Source organism: Macaca thibetana, chromosome 6 (genome assembly GCF_024542745.1).
Source record: "Macaca thibetana thibetana isolate TM-01 chromosome 6, ASM2454274v1, whole genome shotgun sequence".
Lineage (NCBI taxonomy): Eukaryota > Metazoa > Chordata > Mammalia > Primates > Cercopithecidae > Macaca > Macaca thibetana.
The window spans coordinates 5,042,667-5,068,155 of NC_065583.1; the positions used below are offsets into that span (position 1 = coordinate 5,042,667).

General features: G+C 55.0%; 3 protein-coding genes across 8 annotated transcripts in view; 2 read left to right on the forward strand and 1 right to left on the reverse strand.

Annotated features, from left to right (window-relative positions):
* NOP16 (NOP16 nucleolar protein) overlaps window positions 1-25,489 on the forward strand; it is a 274,193-nt gene that overhangs the window by 30,892 nt on the left and 217,812 nt on the right. Inside the window, exon 1 of one of the 6 annotated variants that reach the window (XM_050793302.1) lies at window positions 3,723-3,732. The exons of 4 other annotated variants lie outside the window; for them this stretch is intronic. The gene's annotated coding sequence lies outside the window, so the exon portion shown is untranslated. Of the gene's footprint in view, window positions 1-3,722; window positions 3,733-25,253; window positions 25,264-25,489 lie in introns of those variants that run through there. One more of the 6 variants, XM_050793303.1, reaches the window with a different exon arrangement.
* On the forward strand, window positions 4,194-18,977 carry GPRIN1 (G protein regulated inducer of neurite outgrowth 1). Its single transcript, XM_050793158.1, has 2 exons — window positions 4,194-4,348; window positions 14,892-18,977. The coding sequence occupies exon 2, from the start codon at window positions 14,934-14,936 to the stop codon at window positions 17,973-17,975; it is 3,042 nt and encodes a 1,013-aa protein (XP_050649115.1). The 5' UTR covers window positions 4,194-4,348; window positions 14,892-14,933; the 3' UTR covers window positions 17,976-18,977.
* The window catches only part of CDHR2 (cadherin related family member 2), a 48,119-nt gene continuing 41,443 nt past the window's right edge, over window positions 18,814-25,489 (reverse strand). The window contains exons 22-32 of the mRNA XM_050793382.1: window positions 25,083-25,234; window positions 24,827-24,935; window positions 24,647-24,735; window positions 24,121-24,189; window positions 23,937-24,014; window positions 23,782-23,842; window positions 23,581-23,705; window positions 22,945-23,058; window positions 22,784-22,864; window positions 22,006-22,063; window positions 18,814-19,249 (exon numbers count right to left, since the gene is read on the reverse strand). Coding sequence (XP_050649339.1) covers window positions 19,109-19,249; window positions 22,006-22,063; window positions 22,784-22,864; window positions 22,945-23,058; window positions 23,581-23,705; window positions 23,782-23,842; window positions 23,937-24,014; window positions 24,121-24,189; window positions 24,647-24,735; window positions 24,827-24,935; window positions 25,083-25,234 — 1,077 coding nt within the window. The 3' untranslated portion in view covers window positions 18,814-19,108. The remainder of the gene's footprint in view (window positions 19,250-22,005; window positions 22,064-22,783; window positions 22,865-22,944; window positions 23,059-23,580; window positions 23,706-23,781; window positions 23,843-23,936; window positions 24,015-24,120; window positions 24,190-24,646; window positions 24,736-24,826; window positions 24,936-25,082; window positions 25,235-25,489) is intronic.

Consider the following 25,489-nt stretch of genomic DNA (forward strand, 5'->3'; position numbering starts at 1 on the left):
GAAATATGGCCTAGACCAGGGCCAGTATCCAGGCAAAGAGTTCAGGAACTGTGGATGCTGCTGTGTTGGGAATCTCAGACCTTCTCAAAAGTTTTAGCCTCAAACAAAGCTAGAGTGGGAGTAGCCGCCTGGGTGTGGGAAGGGGATTGTGTTTTATGGAGGAGATATGAACGCGAAAGAGAGGGGGAAAGAGGGCAAGATACATATTTTGTGTGTGTGTGTGTGTGTGTGTGTGTGCAGGGGTGGCTTTGGGGGGTGGCTGCTGTCCCTGCTCTGGTACGGTCTGCTTGTCTCCATGGTGCCTGTTGCCACACACGCTTGCTTTTCAGAAAGTCACTGGGATTGTTTATTCCACCCCCGGCCTGGGCGCCAGCCAAGAAGCTGCAGGCACTTGTTTATCTTGTGGTGCGTACGAGTGTGTATGGCTCCCCAGCGGCAGAGCAACCCGAGATACATACACACACTCACATGGGGGTGAGTGACCATGTCGGTTGTCACAGGGTGAGCCTGAACCCTAGGATGAGTCACAACCTGGGACCAGGTGGATTTTCTCCACACGGGGACAACGATGACCCCCAGCAATTCCAGGTGTATGCAGCACCGATTCAGCAAGGCCCAAAATTCCAGGAGAGTGGGAGAGGCAGGTGGCTTTGGTTCTGTGCTCCATCCCTGACCCCCCCCCAGAACAAATCAGTGACCTGGGTCACTGCCCACCCTAGAGCTGGCACTGGGATCCATCCCACCCCACCACATGGGCTGGGGTGGGGAGGTGGTCTCCCAAGGAAAATGGAGGTGCTGTAGTCAGAAAAGGGTGCGCAGTGCTGGGCTTGCCATAACACTGCTGTCCACAGCAAGGGCATTTGGTGTATTTTTCATCCCTACATCTTCCTTACAGCTCTGAGAGCTAAGCATTGTATATGATGATATCGAGGCTAAGAGAAACTTCAACCAAGGCTACACAGCTAGTAACTGGCAAAGCCAGGACTGAACCCACATCAACTGCCTCCGTACCTGTTTTGAGCTCCTCTGCATTAGCAAGTGCTTTGTTTTGTTGTCTGGAAATTTTCATTATAAAAATGTTTTTATCAACAAGTCCCTATGGAACAAGAGTGGTTGCAGAGCATGGCAGAGGACCTAGATTGTAAAGAGGCTCCGATGTCCACATAGCAGGCACTGCCAGAATTCCGACCACATCCCTTTGGGTGCTCTTATCATTTTTGTGCCCACCAGCAGGACTCCCAGCAGCAGTACTGCATCTTTGTCAGAGAGATGCTGTCAGGCTGCTGGGACCCACTTTGCCCACATTCACTGTGGGCCAGGAGTGCCTGGGAATTAACACACAGCCCATGCAACACATTCCAGGGATGGCCCTTAACCAACATCTGCTGGTGTTGGGATATAAATACCCCACCTCCCTTGCCCTCAGCCAGGAGAATTCCAAAATGTGTATTTACCCCATTTTCCAAGAGTTCGCTGCAGGATTAGGCTTCACTCACTCACTGTGGTAGCCGACTTAATAATAACCTCATACTGGCTGCCTTCCCTTCCTGGGTCACCTTCCCACTCCCCTGCTGGTGTCCTTGCACCTCACAAATAAACCACATGCCTTTGATCTTTATCTCCAGGTCTGGGAGCTGCCCTGGGGTTCTGGAGCCTATCCCTGCCTTCCACCTGAGCATCCAGGCCCAACCCTGGTCCTCTCTTTTGCTGACACCTTGCCCTTTCCCTCTGTACTGGGCACCTTCCATCAGAATTTAAATGCCTTCAAGTCTCCTTCATCTCAAAATCCCATCCCTCTGGAGAGACTGTCATTCCTCTTTTCTCTCTCAAAGCCCAGACTTTCTGAGGAAGTTGTCTACTTGCCCACCCCATTTCCTTACTCCCATTTCCTCATCAGCCTACCCCCGACCATGGCTGCCTTCCACCCCCCTACTCCACTGACTGCGTCTCATCAACTTTCAAAGTCCAGAGGACACCTTTCAGGCCATATCTTGTCTTCTTGATGTGGTTGACCCTGCCTGCTTTCTGGAACACTCTCTCCCTTGGCTTCTGAGATATAACACTCTCCTGGGCTGCTTCTGGCTTCTCACATCACTGCTTCTCATTCTTTGCTGCAGCCTCCTTTTCCCAGCCAGTCCCTTCATGTTGGTGTGCCTCAGAGTTGGCCTAGGGCCCTTGTGTCTCCCTGCCTAGTGTGTACTATCCTCCCACGTGCCGACACCCCTCCCATGACCTCCAGCACCAACTGGAGGTGGATGGGCTCCCTTGTCTGACTTCAGCTTTGGCCACTACAGAACTCAGTTCTGGACTCAAATATATCAGCACGGCCATCCTATAAGCCCCCTTTTCCCCCCAGAACTCGTAAGTTATCTGTCCTTCATCCACCTGGCTCCCCAAGGCAGAATCTCAGAGAGACAGCAGAGATCTCTCTCCCCTCCCACCCACATCCACCTCATGGTCAAGCCCTATTGATTTTAACCCCTAAACAGTTATCCAATCTGACCCCTCCTCTCCATCCCCTACAAATGCTGCCGTGGTTCAGGCATCGTCATCGCTCACCTGAACACCTGCCACAGCCTCTTCACTCCTGCCTAGTCCCTGCTCCTGTCCACCCTCGTCCTGTCCCAGGGGGACCTTTTTCCATCACAGGTTGGTTCTTGCCACTTTTCGCATCTGTGAACTTCTCCAAGCCTTAATTTCATTTGTGTCATGGAGCCAGTAATGTTTACTTTGAAGGGCTGTAGGGAGAAAAAAATGAAATGATGAATGTGGAATAAGGGTTTGTAAGCTCTGAAGCGAAATGGCCTTGTGGGCAGTGAATGAGCAATTTTCAGGACCGGAAATGTGAGGAAGCAGCCCCGGTGTGGTGCTGTCCGTGGTTCTGAAACCGGTCCGACACGCTGAGGTTTTCTCCTTCCCTGGCGTGCTGCCTGGAGACGCCAGTCCCACGGAGTTTCTTCATTTACCACTTAGAATTTTTTATATATATATATTAAGGATCACGGTGACTTAGGGTTCACTAAGTAAGAGAGGGGAGTAAAACATAAGAATAAGACGTGAGGTTTCAGGAGTTAGACTGCATGGGTTTGTAATCCTAGCCCCACTACTAACTAGATGTGTGACTGCAAACAAGTTACTTATCTGCTTCTGTTTTCTTACCTGAAAAATGGAGATATAATACATTAATATTAACTTGCTCCTAAACGATTGGAAATTGAAATTAGATAAAACCTGTAAACAGAATCTTAGCGCCGTGTCTGGCCCTACATAAGCATCATTGCCAATAGTTGTTACCGTTAATTAATAGATGGTGGTGGCTTCATAGTACCGGTGCGAGAGGGTTTTGTCACATCTAGGGCAATTACGGAATTATTGTTTCTCCTCTGGGAAGTCAAGGGGAAGGGAACTCCTTCTCTGCAGGAAAATGTGGAGGGGGTGGGCAGCGAGTCTCCGTGTCCTTGGTGATTCAGATACCACTGGAAGTCCCTGAACACCTACTTTGCCCTTCCAAGACCACCACGAGGTGCTTAATGTTAGTTCTGTTTTACAGATCGGGAAACTGAGGTGCAGAGAGGTGAAATAATTTGCCCGAGGGTACCCAGGGGGAGGGGGCGGGCCCCCCGACTGGGAGGCCGCAGCCAGGGACTGGAAGACGCCTCTGCCGCACCACTACCTCCAGGCGTCCCCGCCATTCGCTGGAGCGTGGGCAGCGGCGAGACAAAGGGCCGGGGGCGGGGAAGAGGAGGCCGGAAGTGCGACCAGGGGTGTGGGGGGCGGAGGCGGGAAATTTCCTCGCTGGCGGAGCCGGGAGATCGCGCCGACCTGGGTCCCCATCCAGGCGACGCGAGTCCTCGGCAGGCGACTGCCCCTCTCTGAGCCCCAATTCCCTCCTTGGTCAAGCCAGGCGAGGGCATTCGAGGGGCTGGACTGAGATCTGCGAGACGGCGCGCCCCGCCCTCAGCAAGCGCGCAGCAAAGGGGCAGCCTCTCCGGCCCTCAGTCTCCCTGTCTGTGAAGTGGGAACCCGCCTGAGGACGGCGCGGAACCCAGGAGCCCAGGGGCCGCAGTTAGGGTTGGCCAGCGAGGGGCGCCCCTCCCTGGCTCCCTCGGGCCGCGGTTTCCCCGCCGTCACCGCCCCCTCGCGGTTCCGAGGCGGCCGGGCAGCCAGTGCGCATGCCCGGGGCGGGGCGCGGGGCGGGAGCGCAGAGCCGGCGCGGGGGACGGCGGCGCGGAGTCTGCGGGTCCTCCCGCCAGCCCGGCCGGAGGCAGCCGAGGCCGCTCGGGCGGCGGCGGCGGCGGCGGGAGCCGGAGCGCAGCGCGCCCAGGAGCCGGAGCAGCGGCACTGCCTGGTAAGCGCCGCGCCCACACCCGCTGTCTTTCCCGGCGGGCGGCGGCAGCCCCTTCATCCGCTGGCTGCAGCCCCGGAGCCGCTGTCCAGGGTCCTCGAAGCCCCGCGGCGGCGGGGCTCAGACATCGCGCGCGGCATGAGCCCGGGTGTGTGCGCGCGGCAGGGGGCGGTGGGGGTCTTGTTTCCAGGCTCCTTGCCGGGGCGGGTGGGGCGGGGCGGGGGCGGGTCCCGCAGCCCCGGGCCGAACATCCGAGGGGCCTGGCGGGCCAGGCTGCCCTGGCTGCGGGGTCGGCCCCGCGCCCCGCCTCGCCGCCGCCCGCTGGCTTTGTTCGGCACGGCCGCGCGGGAGGGGGGCGCTTCCCGCCACTGGGGGGAGGGCGTCCTCCCGCGTTGATTCATCTTCCCCGGAGCGAGCTCAACGATCCACTGGCTCCACTCGCACTACTGAGCACACTGGCCGTCACACACCCATTGTGGCACACACTCCGGGGCGCGATCACACACTCACCACCGCGTTCACGCACGGGCGCCTCATTTCCTCCAGTGAGGCCACAGGTCTACACACACACACACAATGGCTGTTGGTCATTCCATTAGACTCATACACACAGCCACCTGTCACCCAGGGTACTGGGTGGGAGCCTTGCGTACACACCCAGGCACAGCTACGCACTCAAACCAGCCATCGCGGATCACAGCATGGTCCACTCAACAATACTCCCCGATCACAACACACTCGGGGCCACCCTGCCCTGGCCTGCTCACCCCTGCTCATGGTGTCCCTTGCGTACCCGGAGACCCTGGAGTAGACTGCCACCCTTGTGCACACACTCCCTGTTACACACACACTCCTTAGCGTGCTGCCCACTCCCACCTACACTGTCCCACGTTTGCACGTCCATGAACGTCCTTTCTTGCCCTCCTATGTATGTATGTATGTATGGTCTGAGGACCGTTTCTGGAAGAAGGTCTGGCTAACACCTTTAGATTCCTTCTGCCCCGACATCCCAGAGCAGGAGACTTTGCTGCTCTGAGGGCACTAGGAGAGAAGGGGACAAGGGGCAGCAGACTGAGATTCTCAGACGTACACGACTGCCGAAGCCCCTCAAGCCTTTGTTGGTCTTGTCAGCATAGGAAGAGGTATTTGCAGGTGCTTGGCAGCTCTGGCCCTGTTTATGGGTGTAAGGATGGCTCTATGCTGGAAAGAAATCCTAGAGGGAAAGGAATGGCTGGCCAGGTCTCTGTGGCCTGAATGGGCAGTCATAGGGGCTGCTGCTCTCCCTGGGAGCAGGACACAGGCACCTGTGCAACACCCAGATAAGCTCTCCCAAGAGTGAGATGCCCACAGGGTCCAAGTAGCCCCCATGAGGCACAAACACACAGGCCATTCTGCACATGCAGAGTGGACATACACAAAACAAGCTCTTCTTGAGCAGAACACAGGAGCCAGGTCCTGGCCCCAGAGTGGCCCAAGCTGGTACATATATCCACAAGCAGTCTGCTCACTCCTTTGCACAGCAGGTGAGCCCGCCCACATACCTAGCAGTCATTCCTACCTTCTGCCTCAGTCGGGCCACACTCAGCCTGTTTGTGCCCAAGTGTGCAGGCTCATCTGCTCAGAGGGTGTGCACATTCCCACAGCTGGGGGAATGTAAGCAGGGGCATGGGGAGCTCCTGCTGCTTCTACTGCGTGCTCCTTGGCACTGTTACTTGGGAGAAGCCTTGGCCTGACCTCAAAAACCAGAAAGGGAGTTTTAAGAACCAAGTGTCAGGCCAGGTGCAGTGGCTCATACCTGTAATCCCAATACTTTGAGAAGCCCAGGCAGGAGGATTGCTTGAGGCCAGGAATTTGAGACAAGCTTGGGCAACATACCAAGACCCCCATCTCTACAAAAACATAAACATTAGCTGGGTGTGATGGCGCATGCCTATAGTTCCTTAGGAGGCTGATGAGGGAAGACTGCTTGAGCTGAGGAGTTGGAGGCTACAGTGAGGTATGATTGTGTCACTACACTCCAGCCTGGGCAACAGAGTGAGACCCTGTCTCAAAAAAAAAAAAAAAAAAAAAACAGAGCCAAGTGTCAGTGTCCACAACCTTAGAAAGAACCCAGGCTTTGTGCTTGGGCACAGTTGGCTTTGAACCACAGCCTTCCTCCCTCCCACCACAGCTGTGTGCCCTTGGTCAAGTCTTCTCCCTCTGACTTCAGTGGCCTCATCTGTGAAATGGGATGATAACACCACCCTCATGAGATTGTTGTGGGATCCAGATGATAAAAAGAGACTGAGACTGGGTGCAGTGGCTCACGCCTGTAATCCCAACACTTTAAGAGGCCGAGGTAGGTGGATCACTTGAGGCCAGGAGTTCAAGACCAGCCTGGCCAACATGGTGAAACCCTGTCTCTACAAAAAATACAAAAGTTAGCCTGGTGTGGTGGCACATGCCTATAATCCCAGCTACTCGGGAGGCTGAGGCAGGAGAATCACTTGAACCTGGGAAGGTGGAGATTGCAGGGAGCTGAGATCATGCCACTGCACTCCAGCCTAGGCAACAAAGCAAGACTTGGTCTAAAAAAAAGGAAGTCAGTGAGCATGCTGGGCCCAGGTAATGGAGCTAGATTGTAATGGGATAGTCGCAGGGAGAGAATGTGGGGCCCCAGGCCTGGGCTGCCTCTCGGAGAAGCAGCTCGAGGATCCTCAGGCCTCCCTAAGATCTAGGAAGGGCCCAGCAGAACTGTGAGCAGTAGAGCCTCTGGGAATGGTCTTGGGGCATTTCTTAAACCCAGGGCTGGCCTATAGCTCTTCCAGATATAACTACCTCCCTTCCCCCATTTCACAGATTGGAAAACTGAGACCCATCGAGTAGAAAAACTTACTCGGAGTCATAGAGGATGTCAGTGACTAAGCTGGGGCTTGACCCCACATCTTTCTACCTCCCTGACCAGGCTCTCTGTCCCTACCCTGGACTTTATCCCATCTCAGAGGCTGGAAAATACAAGTTGGAGATGGGGAAGCCTAGGGACTTTCAAAAGGGGCACGTTATCAGCTGAGCCAAGCTTGCCTTTCAGAACCTGTTTCTTCCTCTGGAAAACAGGACTACAACACCTGCCTGGCAGGTGGGTGGGATTTTCACATAGTAAGGGCTTGATTTGTACAAGGTCACCTCCTGCCTTTCTTGGCATCGAGGTCCAGGGTCCAAACTCAGGTGGCTACAGGCCAGGAGGGTGACATACATGAAGGGCCGGCTGTGAGAAAAACGACAGTGCAAATTCCATGATTGATGGCAGCAGACAGTCAGCCTCAGTGTCTAGGACACCATGGGGAAGGGGGGCGGATTGTGGCTGTTTGGGGAGTACACCCCCATCTAAGGAGGCTGTCCCTTCGGGGCTCCAGCTGAATGTTGCCAGGCAGGAAGCACGCTCAGATTGCCAAATTTTCGTTTTCCAAGAGAAGCTGGAAATCTTACTGTCAAATGAAATCTTCTAATGTTTAGAAGTTAATCAGTTAATTCCTTTTTAAAACTGATTTTAAAATGTGTTTAGCGCTGTGGGTCAAACAAGCACGTCTGAGGGTCAGGTTTTGCTGGTCTGTGTCTGCTGCAGGCCCTTTCCTCCCCTGCCCCCTCCTGGGAGCACAGCTGGGCTCTGACAGGCCGAGTAGATAAAAACAGGCCTTCCACAGACACAGACCAGCCCTAAAGTGAGCAGAGTCAGGCACACCCCTCATTTTCTTTAATTCTCATTATAGCCCTCGGGGAGCAGGAGGTGGGCTCTTCAGGGTCCCCTAGGAGGAGAAGGGCGTTGCTTGAAGTCACAGAGCTGATAAGCGGTGGGCTGGCCTGACTTTCTGCCCGGGCTTCACCCAGGAAGAGGAGCTTGTTGGCTGGGCTGGTGTGTGAGGACTCCAGGGTTGGGCTTCCAGGGCTGAAATGAACGGTACTGAGGGCCCAGAGCACCCTTCCTATATCCTTTGCTGACTTCTTCCAGCTCCAGCTAAGCTTCCTGTACACCAGCCAGGCAGCTGTTGAATTCCTATTTTCCAGAGAAGGAAACAGGCAGGCATGGGAGGCAGATCCTGGCCCTCACTGGAACCTGGGCCCTTTCTCTCTCTCCCTGTCTCTCTGTTTTAAAGACAGTTTCTTGTTCTGTTACCCAGGCTGATCATAGCTCACTGCAGCCTCAAACTCCTGCACTCAAGAGATCCTCCTGGCTCAGCCTCCGGTACAGGCAGGACTATAAGTACATGCCACCACACCTGGCTAATTTCTTTTTTTTTTTTTAATTTAAATTTTTTGTAGAGATGGGATCTTGCTATGTTGCCCATGCGGGTCTGGAACTCCTGGCCTCAAGCAATCATCCCACCTTGGCTTCCCAAAGCACTGGGATTACAGCCGTGGCACTCAGCCCCAGGGCCCTTTCCCTTGACCATCTTCCCAGTCACCCTGGTGTATAACGTCCTTTTCCATAGCCCAAGGGCCAGATGGATCAGAGGTTGCAAGCTGGCGACCTAGGGGTCAAAGTTGGCTCATGAAAGTGTTTTGGCCGGGCGTGGTGGCCCATGCCTGTAATCGCAGCACTTTGGGAGGCCAAGGCAGCCAGGTCACTTGAGGCCAGAAGTTCAAGACCACCCTGGCCAACGTGGGGAAACTCCGTCTCTAATAAAAATTTTAAAAATTAGCTGGGTGTGGTGGTGTGTGCCTGTAGCCCCAGCTACTTGGGAGGCTGAGGCACGAGAATTGCTTGAACCTGGGAGGCAGAGGTTGCAGTGAACTGAGATTGTACCACTGCACTCCAGCCTGGGCGACAGAGTGAGACTTGGTCTCAAAAAAAAAAAGTGTTTTGATTAGCCTGTATGATATTTTTAAAATGAGCCAATATTTAAAATACAGATATCCAGGCTGGAATTACAGGCTCATGCCTGTAATCCCAGCACTTTGGGAGGCCAAGGCAGGCAAATCACCTGAGGTTGGGAGTTCGAGACCAGCCTGACCAACATGGAGAAACCCCGTCTCTACTAAAAATACAAAATTAGCTGGTCATGGTGGCGCATGCCTGTAATCCCAGCTACTCAGGAGGCTGAGGCAGGAGAATCACTTGAACCTGGGAGTTGGAGGTTGCAGTGACCCAAGATAGCATCGTTGCACTCCAGCCCTCCAGCCTGGACAACAAGAGCAAAACTCTGTCTCAATAAATAAATAAATAAATAAATAATAAATTAATAAAAATACAGATATCCAGATTTATGACTTAGCTTAAAAAAAAATTTAGGAAACCTGGAGGCACAGAGGCCACATTCACTTCCCTGCTTAAATACTTCCAAGGGGCAGGACACACTGGCTCACTAGGTGCTAGGTATAATCCTATTCTAGAGACGGGATCTTGCTATGTTGCCCATGCTGGTCTGGAACTCCTGGCCTCAAGTGGTCAAGGTATAATCCTATTACTTTGGGAGGCTGAGGTGGGAGGATCGCTTGAGCCTAGGAGTTTGGCTCTTAGACCAGCCTGGGCAACATGGCGAAACCTCATCTCTACAAAAAATACAAAAATTAACCTGGCATGGTGGCACACACCTGTAGTCCCAGCTACTTGGGAGGCTGAGGTGGAAGGATCATTTGAGCCAGTAGGTCAAGGCTGCAGTGAGCCGAGATTGAGCCAGTGCACTCCAGCCTAGGCAACAGAGTGAGACATTGTCTCAAAGAAAAAGAAAATACTTCCGGGGTTTCCAGTTCCCTTAGGCTAACCCCCCTCCTCCACCACGCCTCCTGATCGGCTGCCTCCTCTTCCGCTGCCACCCCCTTTCCAACTCCACTCCGGCTCTTCATGGCTGGCTCAGATGGTAACCGCCTCAGAGGGGCTTTTCTTGACCACATGTCTAAACCAGCTGCCCACTCCTTTGTCTTCACAGCATCCATTATTTGAAATAATATGATTTATTTGCTACTTGTTTATTACCCTCCTCCCAATCTTTCTGCATCTATAAGGCAGGGACCCCACATTTCTTATTCACTGCTGTATCCCCAGTCCCAAGAGTAATGCCTAGAACATTGCCTGTGTGCTCAGTAAATGCTGAGTTAATGGAATAATTCCTAATTGGCCACAATTGGCAGGAATTGAGTGCAGTTGCCCCTTTAGAAGGGGCCAGTGCCCTCTAGTTTGCCACAGTCCCCACCACTCCCTTTTGTCTCCCTCAGTCTAAGGATATCAGGAGTCTTTCATTATCTCCCTTGCTCAATTGTTTTTCTTACAGGAGAAAACAAATATTTATCTGTGCCCATATCACTATCAAAAGGCCAAAGATGAAGATGGACTCAATTCATGCCACTCAAATCTGATGCCTGCCTCACCCCTGCAGGCTGGTGACCATCCAGTGATCCCAAGAATTCCACCAGACCTCTCCCGTGCTTCTGGCCTGCTTCCTACTGCCTCCTGGATGTCACCCTCCTTAAGCCCATGGGAACTCCAGTTCCACTTCCGAAACCCAGTGCCCCATCGTCCTCTGCAAAACTGTTCCTCTTGGCCGGGCGCGGTGGCTCAAGCCTGTAATCCCAGCACTTTGGGAGGCCGAGACGGGCGGATCACGAGGTCAGGAGATCGAGACCATCCTGGCTAATACGGTGAAACCCCGTCTCTACTAAAAATACAAAAAGCTAGCCGGGCGAGGTGGTGGGCGCCTGTAGTCCCAGCTACTCAGGAGGCTGAGGCAGGAGAATGGCGTAAACCCGGGAGGCGGAGCTTGCAGTGAGCTGAGATCCGGCCACTGCACTCCAGCCTGGGCGACAGAGCAAGACTCCATCTCAAAAAAAAACAAAAACAAAAAAAACTGTTCCTCTTCCTGTGTCCTCCTCTTAGTGATGGTCCCCCTCCCCCACCTCATAAGCCAGAGCCTGGGAGACCCAGTAGTGCACAGCATCGACTGCGTCCCCATCCAGAGACCTGAGGTCTGGCTAGGGACCCAGAGGTGTAAATGGCTAGATGCAGAGTGACATGAGCCTGTTACAGGAGGAGCAAGAGGCTGCAGGAATCCCCAGGAAGCTGGTAGCCAAACAAGACCCACTAGAGGAGGAGGCGTTTTAACGGAGACCTGAAGGTGTAATAAGAGACAGCCAGGCCAGAAGGGAGGGAGAGATTCCTCCAGAAGAGGGTGTGTAGAAGCTGAGATCGTGGGGGAGAGACAGCGTGTGTGTGTGTGTGTGTGTGTGTGTGTGTGTGTGTGTGTACATGTTTTAGGGGTGGGAGGGGGTAATGAAAGATAAATCCCAGCACTTGAGTAGAAACATAGGGGCTTAGGAGCATATTAAAGAGTTGGACTTTACCCCAAATGTAAGAGGGAGTCATTAAAGATTTCTCTATAAGAAAAAAGAAAGGACTAGGCACACACATAACCACAATTTAAACATCACAAAGGGGCACACAAAGAAAAGTTTCTCGCACCCTCAGATCCCTGCTCTTCCTTCTGGGAGACAGTCACTGTCAAAGTTTTATAGGATTCCATCCAGAAATTCTCTCTTTATAAATAAACCCATCCATGTGGGTCCTTTTCCTTGGCTACACGCGTGGGATCCTAGTGGCCATGCTGTCCCCTGGTTTTTTCATTAATTTATCTTGGGTGCTTTCCCTCATTACCCCACACCTTCTAGTAGCTGCCCGGTGCCCCGTGTGGTTGTCCCACAGTTCACAGAACCTGCTTCCCAGTATGGTTCTTATCACTAGCCATGCCCTTGGGTACCCCAGGACCATCTTCAGGACCCCAGGTCTATCTTTAGGACCATGCCTAGAGGTGGGCTTGGTGGCTCAAATGCTATGTGTGTTGTAAACTTTGATAGAAATTGATAAATGTCCTTCCAAAAAGATTACAACCAATTTACATTTCCGGCAAGAATGAGGAGGGTTTTGAGCCAGGGAGGGCACGGTTGGCTCTGCATCTTAGGTCATTCGGTCATTCATGGAACAAATCTGTATGGGGCTCTTCCTTGCTTACTGCATGTGTGCGAGGTCTCAACTCTGGGATATATCAGATAGCACAGCGAAGTCCCACTCCCGGAGCTGGCATTTTAATGAGAGCAACACACCACAAGCAATAAACGAATGTATGTGATATGTCAGATGGTGACAGGTACTATGGAGGAAAACTGAGCAGAAGAGGGTGGAGAATGCCAGCCAGAGCTGGGGAGGAGGCGGTTTTACATTGCATGGGTCAGGGAAAACCTTGGGGAGCCGACCATGCAGATGTTTGGAGAGAAATCTCTCCATGCAGAAGAAGCAGGCAGTGCCAAGGCACGGAGGCAGGCGTGTTCAAGGCTCAGCGAAGCACCCAGCGTGGCTGAAGCAGCGGGAGGGAGAGGGAGAGCAGCAGCAGAAAGGGCAGAGGAGGTGATGGATCCTGAAGGTGCAGGGACTTCTGAGCCATTCTAAGGAGTTTACTTTTACTTGGCGTGCCATGGGGAGACACTGCCTGGTTCCAAGCTGAGCGGGGACATGATTTGTCTCGGGTTTTACTAAGATCCCTCTGGCTGCTGTGTTGAGAATAAGCTATGGGGCAAAGGAAAACGTAGGGATAATCCAGGTGAGAGATGGTGGGGGTTCACCGAGGGCAGTGGCCAGGTGCTGGATATATTCTGAAGTTAACTCCATTATGTTTTGCTGATAGACGTGGGGTGCGAGAGTCAAGGGTGATTTGGGATTTGGGCCTGAACATTAAAGCGATGGTTTTGGAGCAGGTTTGGAGGGATCAGGAGCTCTACTCCCTTTGGCTACTGAATGTGTAATGGAACGGGGTTGCTTGTAGGTCCAGCTGCCTGCTGGACCCTCTTCTTCGATATCCTCCAGGCACCACAAACTCAGCTTGTCCAAAAACGGATCTCCCCCTTTCCTACATCTCCTGCCCAGCACCATCACCCACCAGCCCTCACCCTAGCCAGTACCCTGCAGACCACGCCTGCTGTTACCAATACAGCCTATTGGTACCTGTCAGTTTTCCTTTGGATTTCTCAATTCGGCCTTTAACTACCATCTCCAGGACCTCTGCTGTGCTGTCTCTCATCGAGATTCCTGCAACTGCTCAGGGCCTGTTGCAGGGAAAGGGCTAGGTGAATGAATGAAGGATTAAATGGATGAAAGATTAAATGAATGATTTACCAGCTTCCTAATCGGTCTTGGCCAACTCCTGTCCTCCTTCAGCCCAGCCTCCATACCATCCCAGGAGAACCTTTGAAAACACACATATCTGACTATGTCCCTTCCTTGACTATAAACCATTCACAACTCTCCAGGGCCTACATAGACATAAACTGGTGGCCTACAGGCAAGTCTTGTTTGGCCCACCTAGTGTTTGGGGTTTTTTTTAAAAACCTTGAATTTATTAGAATATTTTACATCAAAGTATGGATTTCCCACTTAAGCAACCGGAAGAACTGGTGCTACCAGCTTGCCTTTTTCCAGGATAGCACTTGGCTGATGCAGTAGTGGTTCTCCCTTTATTATTTTTATTTATTTTTGTTTTTATTTGTTTATTTTTGAGATGGAGTCTTGCTCTGTTGCCCACTCTGGAGTGCAGTGGCACGATCTTGGCTCACTGCAACCTCTGCCTCTCGGGTTCAAGCAATTCTCCTGCCTCGGCCTCCCGAGTAGCTGGGATTACAGGCGTTCACCACCACACATGGCTACGTTTTTTGTATTTTTAGTAGAGACGGGGTTACACCACGTTGGCCAGGTGGGTCTTGAACTCCTGTAGTGGTCCATCAGCCTTGGCCTCCCACAGTGCTGGGATTACAGGCGTGAGCCACCACACCCAGCCATTGCTTTAGACAGAGCATGTGCTCTCTAATTTGCCATAGTCCCCACCACTCCCTTTTGTCTTATACCTAACCCACTTCCCTCACTTAAATTACCTACCTGATCCCTGGACATCAGAGTTTGCAGCCCCTGGCCTAGAGGACAAAACATAACTTCTGGATAGTGTGTTGCATGGGGTGGGGTTGAACAGGGAGGGGCAATGGTAAGCAAAGTTGAAAAGTTAGGCTGTGGGTGGGGCGCAGTGGCTCATGCCTGCAATCCCAGCCTTTGGGAGGCCGAGGTGGGTGGATCACCTGAGGTTGGGAGTTCGAGATCAGCCTGACCAACAAAATACAAAATTAGCTGGGCGTGGTGGCACATGCCTGTAGTCCCAGCTACTTGGGATGCTGAGGCAGGAGAATCGCTTGAACCCAGGAGGCGGGGGTTGTAGTGAGCTGAGATGGCACCATTGCACTCCAGCCTGGGCAACAAGAGCAAAACTCTGTTTTAAAAAAAAGAAAGAAAGAAAGAAAAAGAAAGTTAGGCTATGACCAAATTGTGAAGGGCCTTGAATGTCATTTTAAGATGTCTTTATACAGAGGGCCACTGGGAGCAGTGAAGCAGGGGAGTGACATGCTTGGGTTTGTGTTTTTAATCCAGGTCCTCTGACAGGTGGGGACCTGACGGGACACAGCACTCAGTGAGGAAGGGGAAAAGGAAGAGGCTCCTCCCGCACTGAGCTTTGGGAAGTCTGAGTCAGCTCTCTCTCTGTTTCAGAACCAGACAGCAGCCTTGGGTGCAGCGTGGTCCTGAGGGCAGATGGGCACTGCTGAAGACGCGGCCTGGCTCCAGCTGCTTCAAAAGGACTCCAGCCCCCCAGGACCCCGACCCACAGCCTTCTTCTGCCCACAGGATGGGAGCCTGGGGGCTGGCAGCCCGGCCATGAGGGATTACTGCCCCTCCCAGCAAAAGGCAAGCCCTGCACCCCCCAGGTACACCCCTAACCAAAGTCCAGGCATGGAGTCTAGACACAGAAGCCCCAGTGGGGCTGGGGAAGGGGCCTCCTGCTCTGATGGCCCCAGAGGGAGCCTAGCCTGCCCCTCCCCAACCTGCTTCTCTCCCCAGGAGGCACCCTCCGAGGAGACCTTGGAGGCATATGGAGCCTCCATCTCAGGGACACCAGAAACCACCATGTCTGGGAAGCCAGAGCCTGTGTCCTCCGTGAAAACTGAGCCCAAATCCTCAGATGACAGAATTCCTATGTTCTTGGAGAAGATGGATTCCAAGTCCTCAAAGCAGGCCGATTCCACTTCCACAGGAAAGGAGGATCCTGGGTCCTCGCAGAAGGCAGATCCTATGTTTACAGGAAAAGCAGAGCCTGAAATCTTAGGGAAGGGGGATCCTGTGGCTCCTGGAAGGATGGATCCCATGACTCTAAGAAAGGAAGATCTTGGATCCCTGGGAAAAGTAGATTCTTTGTGCTCCAGCAAGATGGATACAGTGTCACCGAGAAAGGAGGATCCTGGGTCTTTGAGAAAGATGGATCCTGTGTCCTCAGACAAAGTGGATCCTGTATTCCCAAGAAAGGAGGAGCCCAGGTATTCAGGAAAAGAGCATCCCGTGTCCTCAGAAAAGGTGGCTCCTACATCTGCAGAAAAGGTAGATCTTGTGTTGTCAGGAAAGAGAGATCCTGGGCCCTTGGGAAAGGCAGATCCTGTGTCCTTGGAAAGCATGGATTCTGTGTCCACAGGAAAGACAGAGCCTGGACTCCTGGGCAAGCTGACTCCAGGCTCATCCAGCAAGAATGGGCCTGTATCCTCTGGGATGGGGGCTCCTAGGTCCTCGGGAAGGCTAGATCCCACATGCTTGGGGATGGCAGATCCCGTATCTGTGGGAAATGGAGAAACTGTGCCCACCACAAAAGAGGACTCCCGGCTCCTGGGAAAGATGGACGCTGCCTCCTCAGGAGAGGGGCGTCCTGTGTCTGGCCACACGGATACGACGGCTTCAGCAAAGACAGATCTCACGTCTTTCAAAAAGGTGGATCCCGTGTCTTCAGGCAAGGTGGATCCAGTTTCTCTGGGAAAGATGGACCCCATGTGCTCAGGAAAGCCAGAGCTCTTGTCTCCTGGACAGGCAGAGCGTGTGTCTGTGGGAAAGGCGGGAACTGTGTCCTCAGGAAAAGAGGACCCGGTGTCCTCCAGAGAGGACCCCATATCTGTGGAAAGTAGAAAGACATCATCTGAAACAGTGAATCCTGAGTCTTTGGGAAAGACAAACCCTGTGTCTTCAGGTCCAGGTGATACCAGGTCCTTGGGGACAGCAGGTCCCCCATCTGCAGTAAAGGCTGAGCCAGCGACTGGCGGAAAAGGAGATCCCCTGTCTTCGGAGAAGGCAGGTCTGGCCGCCTCTGGAAAGGCGGCTCCCACAGCCTCAGGGAAGGCCAAGCCCCTGGCGGTAGGCAAGGAGGACCCTGTGAGCAGGGGAAAGGCAGACGCTGCCCCCTCTGGACAAGGGGACTCTGTGTCTAGAGGTAAAGTGGTCTCAACTCCAGGAAAAGCAGTCCCGGTGCCCTCGGGGAAGGTGGATCCCGTGTCCCTGGGAAAAGCAGAGGCTATCCCAGAGGGAAAGGTGGGTTCTCTGCCTCTAGAGAAGGGGAATCCTGTTAACACCACAAAAGCGGATCCCAAGTCCCCAGGGAAAGCAGAGGCGCAGTCTGGCGGCAAAGCAGAAACGAAGCTCCCTGGGCAAGAGGGCGCCACAGCACCAGGAGAAGCAGGGGCTGTGTCTTTGAAAAAGGAGACACTGCAGGCCTCAGAGAAGGTGGATCCTGGATCCTGCAGAAAAGCAGAGTCCATCTCCCTTGCTTCAGGGAAGGGAGAGCCTGTGTCCCTGGGGAAGGCCGACTCTGCACCTTCCAGAAAAATGGAGTCCCCATCCTTGGGGAAGGTGGCCTCCCTGACTCTGGAGAAGACCAAGCCGCCCTCCTCCTCCAGGCAGTTAGACGGCAAAGCCCTCGGCTCAGCCCGGTCTCCCGAGGGAGCCAGGGGCAGTGAAGGCCGCGTGGAGCCGAAGCCCGAACCCGTGTCCAGCACCGAGGCCTCCAGCCTCGGCCAGAAAGACCTGGAAGCTGCTGGGGCCGAGAGAAGCCCCCGCCCGGAGGCCGCAGCGCCCCCACCGGGACCGCGGACTCGCGACAACTTTACCAAGGCGCCATCGTGGGAGGCGAGCGCCCTGCCGCCGCCGCGCGAGGACGCGGGCACTCAGGCGGGCGCGCAGGCCTGCGTCTCAGTGGCCGTGAGCCCCATGTCTCCGCAGGACGGCGCTGGGGGCCCGGCCTTCAGCTTCCAGGCGGCGCCTCCCGCGCCCAGCCCCGCACCCAGACCGCCCTCGCGCCGAGATGCGAGCCTGCAGGTGTCGCTGGGCGCCGCCGAGACGCGCTCCGTGGCCACTGGGCCCATGACACCGCAAGCTGCCGCGCCGCCCGCCTTCCCCGAAGTGCGGGTGCGGCCAGGCTCAGCGCTGGCGGCCGCCGTGGCGCCCCCGGAGCCGTCTGAGCCCGTGCGAGACGTGAGCTGGGACGAGAAGGGCATGACGTGGGAGGTATACGGCGCCGCCATGGAGGTGGAGGTGCTGGGCATGGCCATCCAGAAGCACCTGGAGCGACAGATCGAGGAGCACGGCCGCCAAGGGGCGCCCGCGCCGCCACCCGCTGCCCATGCGGGCCCCGGCCGTTCGGGCTCGGTGCGCGCCGCGCCGCCCGATGGAGCCGCCAAGCGTCCGCCCGGCCTCTTCCGCGCGCTGCTGCAGAGTGTGCGCCGGCCGCGGTGCTGCTCGCGAGCGGGACCCACGGCCGAGTGATCTGTCCCCATTTTGTACGCCCGAGTTTCCGACCTTCTCAGGCTCCCTTCTTGATCACAGGCCCCTAGAAGGGGTCCCCTCTGCGTGCCACAGGCCTCCGAGGGGATGTGCAGCCTCTAGGGCTGTTGCGTCCCCATCTTTATAGCCCCTCCCATCACAAATACAGAAGAACCCCTTCTACCAAGCTCCCTTATGGCCACGAACCCGGCCAGCCCTGACGCCCCACTGTTCCCTCACAGCCCTCAGCTCTACTCCCGGTCACACTGGGCGACCACGGGGACCTGCTCAGCACCCCCACCTCCCACCCCCTGAGAGCTGGGGCAGGCTCCTGGGATGTCCAGACTGGTGCGTTGTGGTCTCCGGTGGGGCCAGATCCCCAGAACAGGGAGAGACTGCATGCAAGTCTGAGTGGCAGAAGCTTCAAGTGGGTGAGGATCGGTGTGTGAGACCCCCGAGTGGGCACGGCTCTGAATGTGAGGCCCCGGGCGGCACGTTAGGTAGAACAAATGTGAGCATCTCCACTCTGGCTGACCCCGTGGCCGGGGCGTCTCTTGCATGCTGTTGGTGGTCCTTCCCCAGTTCCTATCTCCCACCCGCCTGGTTCCAGCCCCATGCCCTCTCCCACTGAGTCACAGGTTTGAGATTCCCAGAGAGGCCAAAGACAGCTGCAGGAAGTACCCTGGGGGCTCAGCTGAGAGAGAGAGAGAGTCACAGAAAGGCCAGAGGGTCTCAGGAAGGTCTGGAGGTCACAGCTGGGCTCACAGAAGCTCTTGGGCCCTGGCATCCTGGGTGACAGCTGTTCTTAGGTATTGGGGACAGGACAGAGAGCTCATTCTATAACCACAGTTGTCTTTTAAAGGCCACCCTCTCCAGCCCCTTGTCACCCCGTGCTGTGAGCCCCACAAGTCCCCTGTGACCACTCAGTGCCCCATCCCCACCCCTCCAGCCGCAGTTTTTGGCTAAACTGTCACAGCATACATTGGTAATAAAATGTTTCCCCAACCCCTGTCTGCCATGATTGGCCAAAAGCAGGAGGCAGGGCAGTGTCATATATTTTCATCTCCAGTGAGACAGGTGCAGTTAGGGTGTGGTGGGGCCTCTTCGAGGGGGGGCCAGAAGAGTGGGGGCCTCTGTCACAGGTCTGTGGTGTCCAGGCCAGCGTTGGTGTAGGACGGCCCCTCCAGCTGTCCGCTCGCACCTGCCTGCTGTCTTGACAGGACCACACTCAGGGGCTCTGGATCTGGCTCTGGTGGTGTGTGCGGTGGCCTGTACTCCTGCATGGAGAGGGAAAGGAGGTGTGAAGGGCAAGGTAAGGTGGGGCAAGCGCCCCAGGCCCTAGGGGAGTGCCTGGGCTTCAAGCTCAGGACCAATGGTTCCTTGGCAGGGGTCCTACCCTGCCCCTCCTGGGGCCTCTGGTCCAGGCTGTGTCCCACAGGTGGCCCTTGCTAATGGTGATGCAGATCAGGTGAGGGGGAGGGTGTGGCCTGGGGGGTCCACTCTGGCCTTTCCCCTGCCCACCAACACTGCGGCACTCTGCTATTCAGCCCAGTTCTGGATAATGCTAGGCCCTGTGTCCTGTGTCGAGGAGCCAGCCCAGTGCAGTTCCTGCCCCCTGCACCCTACGGCAGGCACCGTGTGGGTCAAGGTCCATCCATTACCTCAACCACCCACTGAAAACCTCTGAGGGAGGGAACATGTCCTCTCTTCACAGATGTGGAAACTGAGGCTTAGAGAGCTCTACTGGTGAAGAGGGGGCAGACCACTGGTCTTGCTGGTTCAAAAGCGTGTCCATGGTGTGACACTGCCCTGGTTGAATTTGACGTGTCTTTTTGCTGCCCTCAGAGGGCAGCCCACAGGCTGGTCCCACCTGCAGTTCATCATGGCACACACTCATCTCCCCTGGCCTTCCTCTTCCACCTTCCCATGCAACATGCTGTGTGTGTGCACACACACACACCCTCCTGTGGAACAGCCAGGTCCCCAAGCTCAGCTGCTCTGCTACAGAGACACCCACAGGGCCAGAGCCCCAGCCACCACTGCCCTCCCCAGGGCACTCCAAGGGCTTTTTCCAGACTGGGGCTCTTCAGGTCCCTAGTAAACAGTGGAACATCTGAGGGGCCCCGGAGGGCTAAGTATTCTGCCTGTGTTCCTCAGAGCCCTCAAGACAGACCCTGAGTGGAGAGCTGCAGGCTCAGTGCCACCCACGATAACATGACCTGGTGCCAAAGACCAAAGACCCGGGTTCTGGTCTGCTCCTGTCCTGCATGCTGTCCCACTTTGAGCAAGTCAGCACCCCTCTCTGGATGTCAATTTCCTTGCTGGTTATTTGGGGAGGTTAGAGTGATAATCTCTGCAGCCACTCACACCCGCCGCACAGACGTGTGTGGAGCTTAGACAAGTCAGGGGACCAAGAGATTCCTGGGAAAAGGATCCACCTGCGCCACCCCAGCCATGGGAGATCAGGGGGCAGACAGCTCCCAAGAAGGCCCCATGCCTCGTGGGCCTGCCCAGAGACCCACAAGACTCACTCACTCACTGCTGCAGGAGAGACGGCGGAGCCTTGGGCAGCTTCGCAGAAATATAGCAACCCCCTGCCCTCCTAGGACAAAATCTGAGCAGTCTTCTGGCTTTGAAGACTTTCAGTGACTTGTCCCCCTCCCTCTCCAGACCCTTCTCCTAGTTCCCTGCCCCTTCCCAGTCCACAGATCCAGCCGCACCTCAGGGGGTCCTTAACTCCACTCCCTCGGGCTTGGAGCAGCATCAGCCTCTGCCACAGGCCATGCACTCCAGCAGACAAGACTGTTCCTTTGTCTCAGTTCCCCAGACATGTTCATTAGAGTTTTGGCCACTAATCATCTCCTAGCATCTACCCAGAGGCCTCCAGCGCTGCCTGGCTGCCTGCGTTACCACCCACACAACCATACCTGGGGCCTCTCCAGAGGCTTCTGTGCCAGATTCCCTGCACCATGTTATACCTGGGCCCCTGTGCAACATTCTACCATTTTAAAGACCAAGAGAGGCTTTGGTTGACCAAATCTTTCCATGTAAGGAGTCCTCGGGGAAAACAAATTCTGAACCATGAAGTCAGGCTGGGAGCCCCTAGCAGGCAGGGACCCGGCCAAGGCCAGAACCCAGACTGGGGGAAAATGTGGGTGAATCCTGCGCAACACCACACACAGAACCTCAGACTATCACAGCTCCAATGGGCCTTAGAGTGTCTCCTCCAGAGGTGGCTTTCAAAGTGGGAAGGAGAGAGGGCAGTTCCTTCTGCTTCCAGAGAGCCACCCCTCCATGTGCAGGACCCACCCCGCACTTAGCCCGCTGACCTGCTCTTGCGGTGTCCACCCTGCCTGCACCTTAGCACCCCCTGAGCAGCTTTTACAACAGGTCCACGCCCAGGCTCCACGTGGGCCATCAGAATCAGAACTCTTAGTCTTTAAAATACTAGAATGTTGCACCCATGGACCTGGGTGTGACCTGGGCATCAGTATTCTTCGAGAGCTCCTCAGGTGCTTTTACGTAGCAGACCAGTCTATGAACACTTGATATCATCCAACCAACTCACCTGTTTAACAGATGGCGGTACTGTTGTTTATTTGAACCTGTCTTCTCTCCTTTGCTAGACTATGCTCGTTCACCTCTGGATCTCTTTCCCCACCCCCAGCTGGCTTTCCTGTAACGGCCATAAAGGGCTGGAGGCAGATTGGTAGCGCTTGTTTGTGCCAAGTGGTTCTTATGCCTGCCCTTATTTAATCCTCACAATGGCCCTGCATGGTTGATGTTCCCAACCCGATTTACAGGTGAAAACACTGAGACACAGAGGCAAGAAGTCAACCTCTCAGGGTCACACAGTGAACCAGTGGAGGAGCAGGAATTGGACCCCATTCCAAAGCCGCAGGGCTTCCTGGGGCCTGGTGCAGAGAAGCAGAACTGCCCATGTCAGTAGCAGGTCCCTTGAACTCTGTCCTGAACCCCTCCACAGGAGAACCCAAGTTGGAATCTCTAGGCACCAATTCATCCCCCATCTTGCCTTGACTTCCTCACTGTTCTTCTCCACATCCACAGAGTTGTCGTCCAGGGAGTTGATGCTGTAAGAGAGGTGATGGAGCGCAGGTGTTGGCAGGCCCAGTCCTCCCTTGCTGTGCCCAAGAACCACCACCTCCATCATCACCATCACCATCACCACCACAACTACCACCATCATCACCACCACCAGTGTCATCACAACTACCATCATCACTACCATCACCACCATCACCTCAACACCATCATCATTGTCATCATCACCATCATCACCACCATCACTACCATCACCATCACCACCACCATCACCACCACCATCACAGTAACTACCACCACTACCATCACTACCACCATCACCATTGTCATCACCATCACCCACCACCAGTACCATCACCACCATCACCACCACCATCACCACCATCACCATCACTACCATCACCATCACCACCACCACAGTAACTACCACCACTACCATGACCACCACCATCACCATTGCCATCACCATCACCCACCACCACTACCATCACCACCATCACCACCACCTCAACACCAACACCATCATCACCACCATCACCATCACCTCACCGCCATCACCACCACCACAACTACTACCACTACCATGACCACCACCATCACCATTGTCATCACCATCATCACCACCAACACCATCACTGCCACCAACACCATCCTCATCACCATCATCACCACCACCATCATCATCACCATTACCATCACTACCTGTACCACCACCACCACCTAGCCTGGCTGTGAGGGGCACTGCTCACCTGACACAGTCCAAGTCATTGGAGGAAGAGAGGTACTCCAAGCCCAGGTCTTTGTTGGAGAGGTTCAGCATGGGATTGGCTCTGGAGAGAAAGCCTAGTCAAGTGGCCTGGCCCTCAGCCACCCCACCAGGCCTCTTACCTACCCTTTGACCCCTGCTCACCGCTCATTGTTGTACATGTTAGTCCCTGGGATGGCGGGGGCTGAGGGCATCACCCCTGCTGCTGTCTTCCTGGCCTCCTTGGCAGCCTTCATAGCTCGAAGCTTCCGGTTGTAGCTGTGGGGAACCGGAAGAGGGGTCACACTGTTGCTGCACACCTATTGTGTCCTCAGTGGAGGCCCTGAGTGTGTTGCTTCACAACATCCTGGGAGGTGAATGTTAGCTCTATTTTACAGAGAGTAGAAGTAAGAGCCAGAGAAAGCAAGTGATGTGCTGAAGGTCACATAGCCAGTGACAAGGCTTGAAGTCACACCTAGATAAGGCTGCTGACTCTATACATATTGGAAAAAGCAGCAACATCTATTAAATGCATAGTGTGTGCCAGACGTCTTGCTGGGTGTGAGATGCACGTTACTTCCTTGAGTGCACTGAGGAATCTAGTGTCGTGCCCATTCGCAGATGAGGAAACTGAGGCTCAGGGAGAGGAGGTGACTCCCCCAAGATCTCACACTGGGTCACTGGGGAGTGAATGCATGTATACCTGTGCCTAAACCCCAGCTCTTTCTACCCCCGCCCCCCGATATCTTGGGTAGTGGGAGAGGGTGAAGGTTGTAGACACAGAGGCAATGGGAGTCGCACCTCTTCCGCACACACATGAAGGCCGTGGTCATGATCACAAGGACCAGCAGCAAAGCCACTCCCAATCCTATGATGACGCTGATAAGCTGATTCGACAGGTCTGACTCCTGGCTCTCCTGGGAGCCCTGGAGAAGGACAAGTGTGAGGGAGGCTGTGGGGTCCCAGCAGCCCCACCTGCTGCCCCGCCCTGCCCGCACTCACCAGCACCACCAGCCCCAGCTGCAGCAGCTGCATCAGCGAGTCCTGATCATTCCGGATCATCCTGGCCACAGAACTTCACTTAGGACGGAGGGACTTTGGTACACCCCAGGCTTCCTGCTCACCCTCACACCTGCCCCAAGGGCAGCCCCACTCACACGCTCAGCTCATCAAGGGTCAAGGCCGACCCATTGGGGAAGACAAAGTAGGCATCGAGGTAGGAGTGAGCTCGGGCCCTGGAGGGGGACAGAGCTGAAGAGTCAGCAGCTTGGATCACCCAGCAGGCCCCTCCTGCTACCGCTTATCTCCCTCACCCCCACCCCCAGGCCTCTGGGCACTCACCGAGCTGCAGAATCTATGTCCTGAATGTCCACAATGTATACTGTAGTCCTGGTTGCCTGGGTAAGAGCCCTGCAAAGGAGGCATATGTCACCGAGGGGTCTTAGCCTGGGTCTGTGACCAGGGCTGAGCCAGTGGAATTAAGAATTGTGTGAGCGAGAAAGGGGCACCTCCTCTGGACAGCTCTGTTGGCTGAGTAGGTAGCACCTCTGTGAAAATTACAAAAGGAAATCTCTTCCTCTGGGGCTGGGTTAATAGCTTAGCAAGCAGAGTACCCTTGTGCAGGGCACAGCCTTCACAACTGTACATGGCAGCCCTGTTCCAAGGCCTTCCTCTGCCCTCGGCTGGGTATGGGCTTCTGGGGACATGCAGGAACGTGGTGCAGGTTAAAGTACAGGGTTAAAGACAGGGACAAGGTCAAACATGGGTCAGGAACAGGATTGAGAGACATCCCATCCAGCTTTTGTCGGGGACCAGGCTCCTACACCCTGTTCTTCCCACCGCTCCCTCCCGGGCCCCCCAGACCTACTCATTAATCGCCTGTCTGTTGGCGCCCACCTCCGCCTTTGGTATGGAGAACTGCAGCCGCGAGCGGTAACTCTGGTCCACGGTGAAGAGCTGAGGGAAGAGGGTGTGCAGGAGATGAGGCATGAGGGACTCTGGGGGCTGGCAGAGGGCATTGGGGGCTGGAAGTGGGACTGGCACTCACATTCAGGGTGGTGTTGGCTTCCAGGGAAGGACCCACGGAAGGTGTGTCCCTGGCCTGGACTGTCACTTGGTAGGTGCCTTGGAGAGTGGAATCAAGGCTGGTCACTGGCCTGTGGAAGGCGGGAGGTGCAGGTCAATCTTGGAACCCAAGCTGAATCCTCAGGAGACTTGTAACCTCCAGGATGGGGGACTTGCTGCCTGAAAGCTCCTATCAGGCCCCTCCTCACAACCTCCCTCCCGGGGCCACCCGCAGTTACTGAATGCTCCCAGTGAACACGTCGGCCTCGGAGGAGCTGGAGATCCAGAAGATGCCCTGGAAAGGGATGGTGGCCCCGTCCTTAGAGATGAAGTCTACTCGGAGGATGGAGAACAGGATGAGGCCATTGTTCCCTGAATCATCGTCTCTGGCCTGGGAGCAAGAGTTGATAATATCTGGGGGCCCAGCCAGGCCAGGCATCCCTCCACCCCAGCAGGAATCAGAGGCAAGGGTGGCCTGGGAGGCTAGTCCTCGACGTCTCTATCCACCATCCCCACACTGTCCCGAATAAGCAAATGGTTTCAAAAAACAGTGTGCCTGCTCTGCAAATCCAGATTTGGACAAATCCCTGCCCCTGTTCCCCAATTCTAAACAGATCACTGCCCTAAGTCCCTCACATGTTGAAAT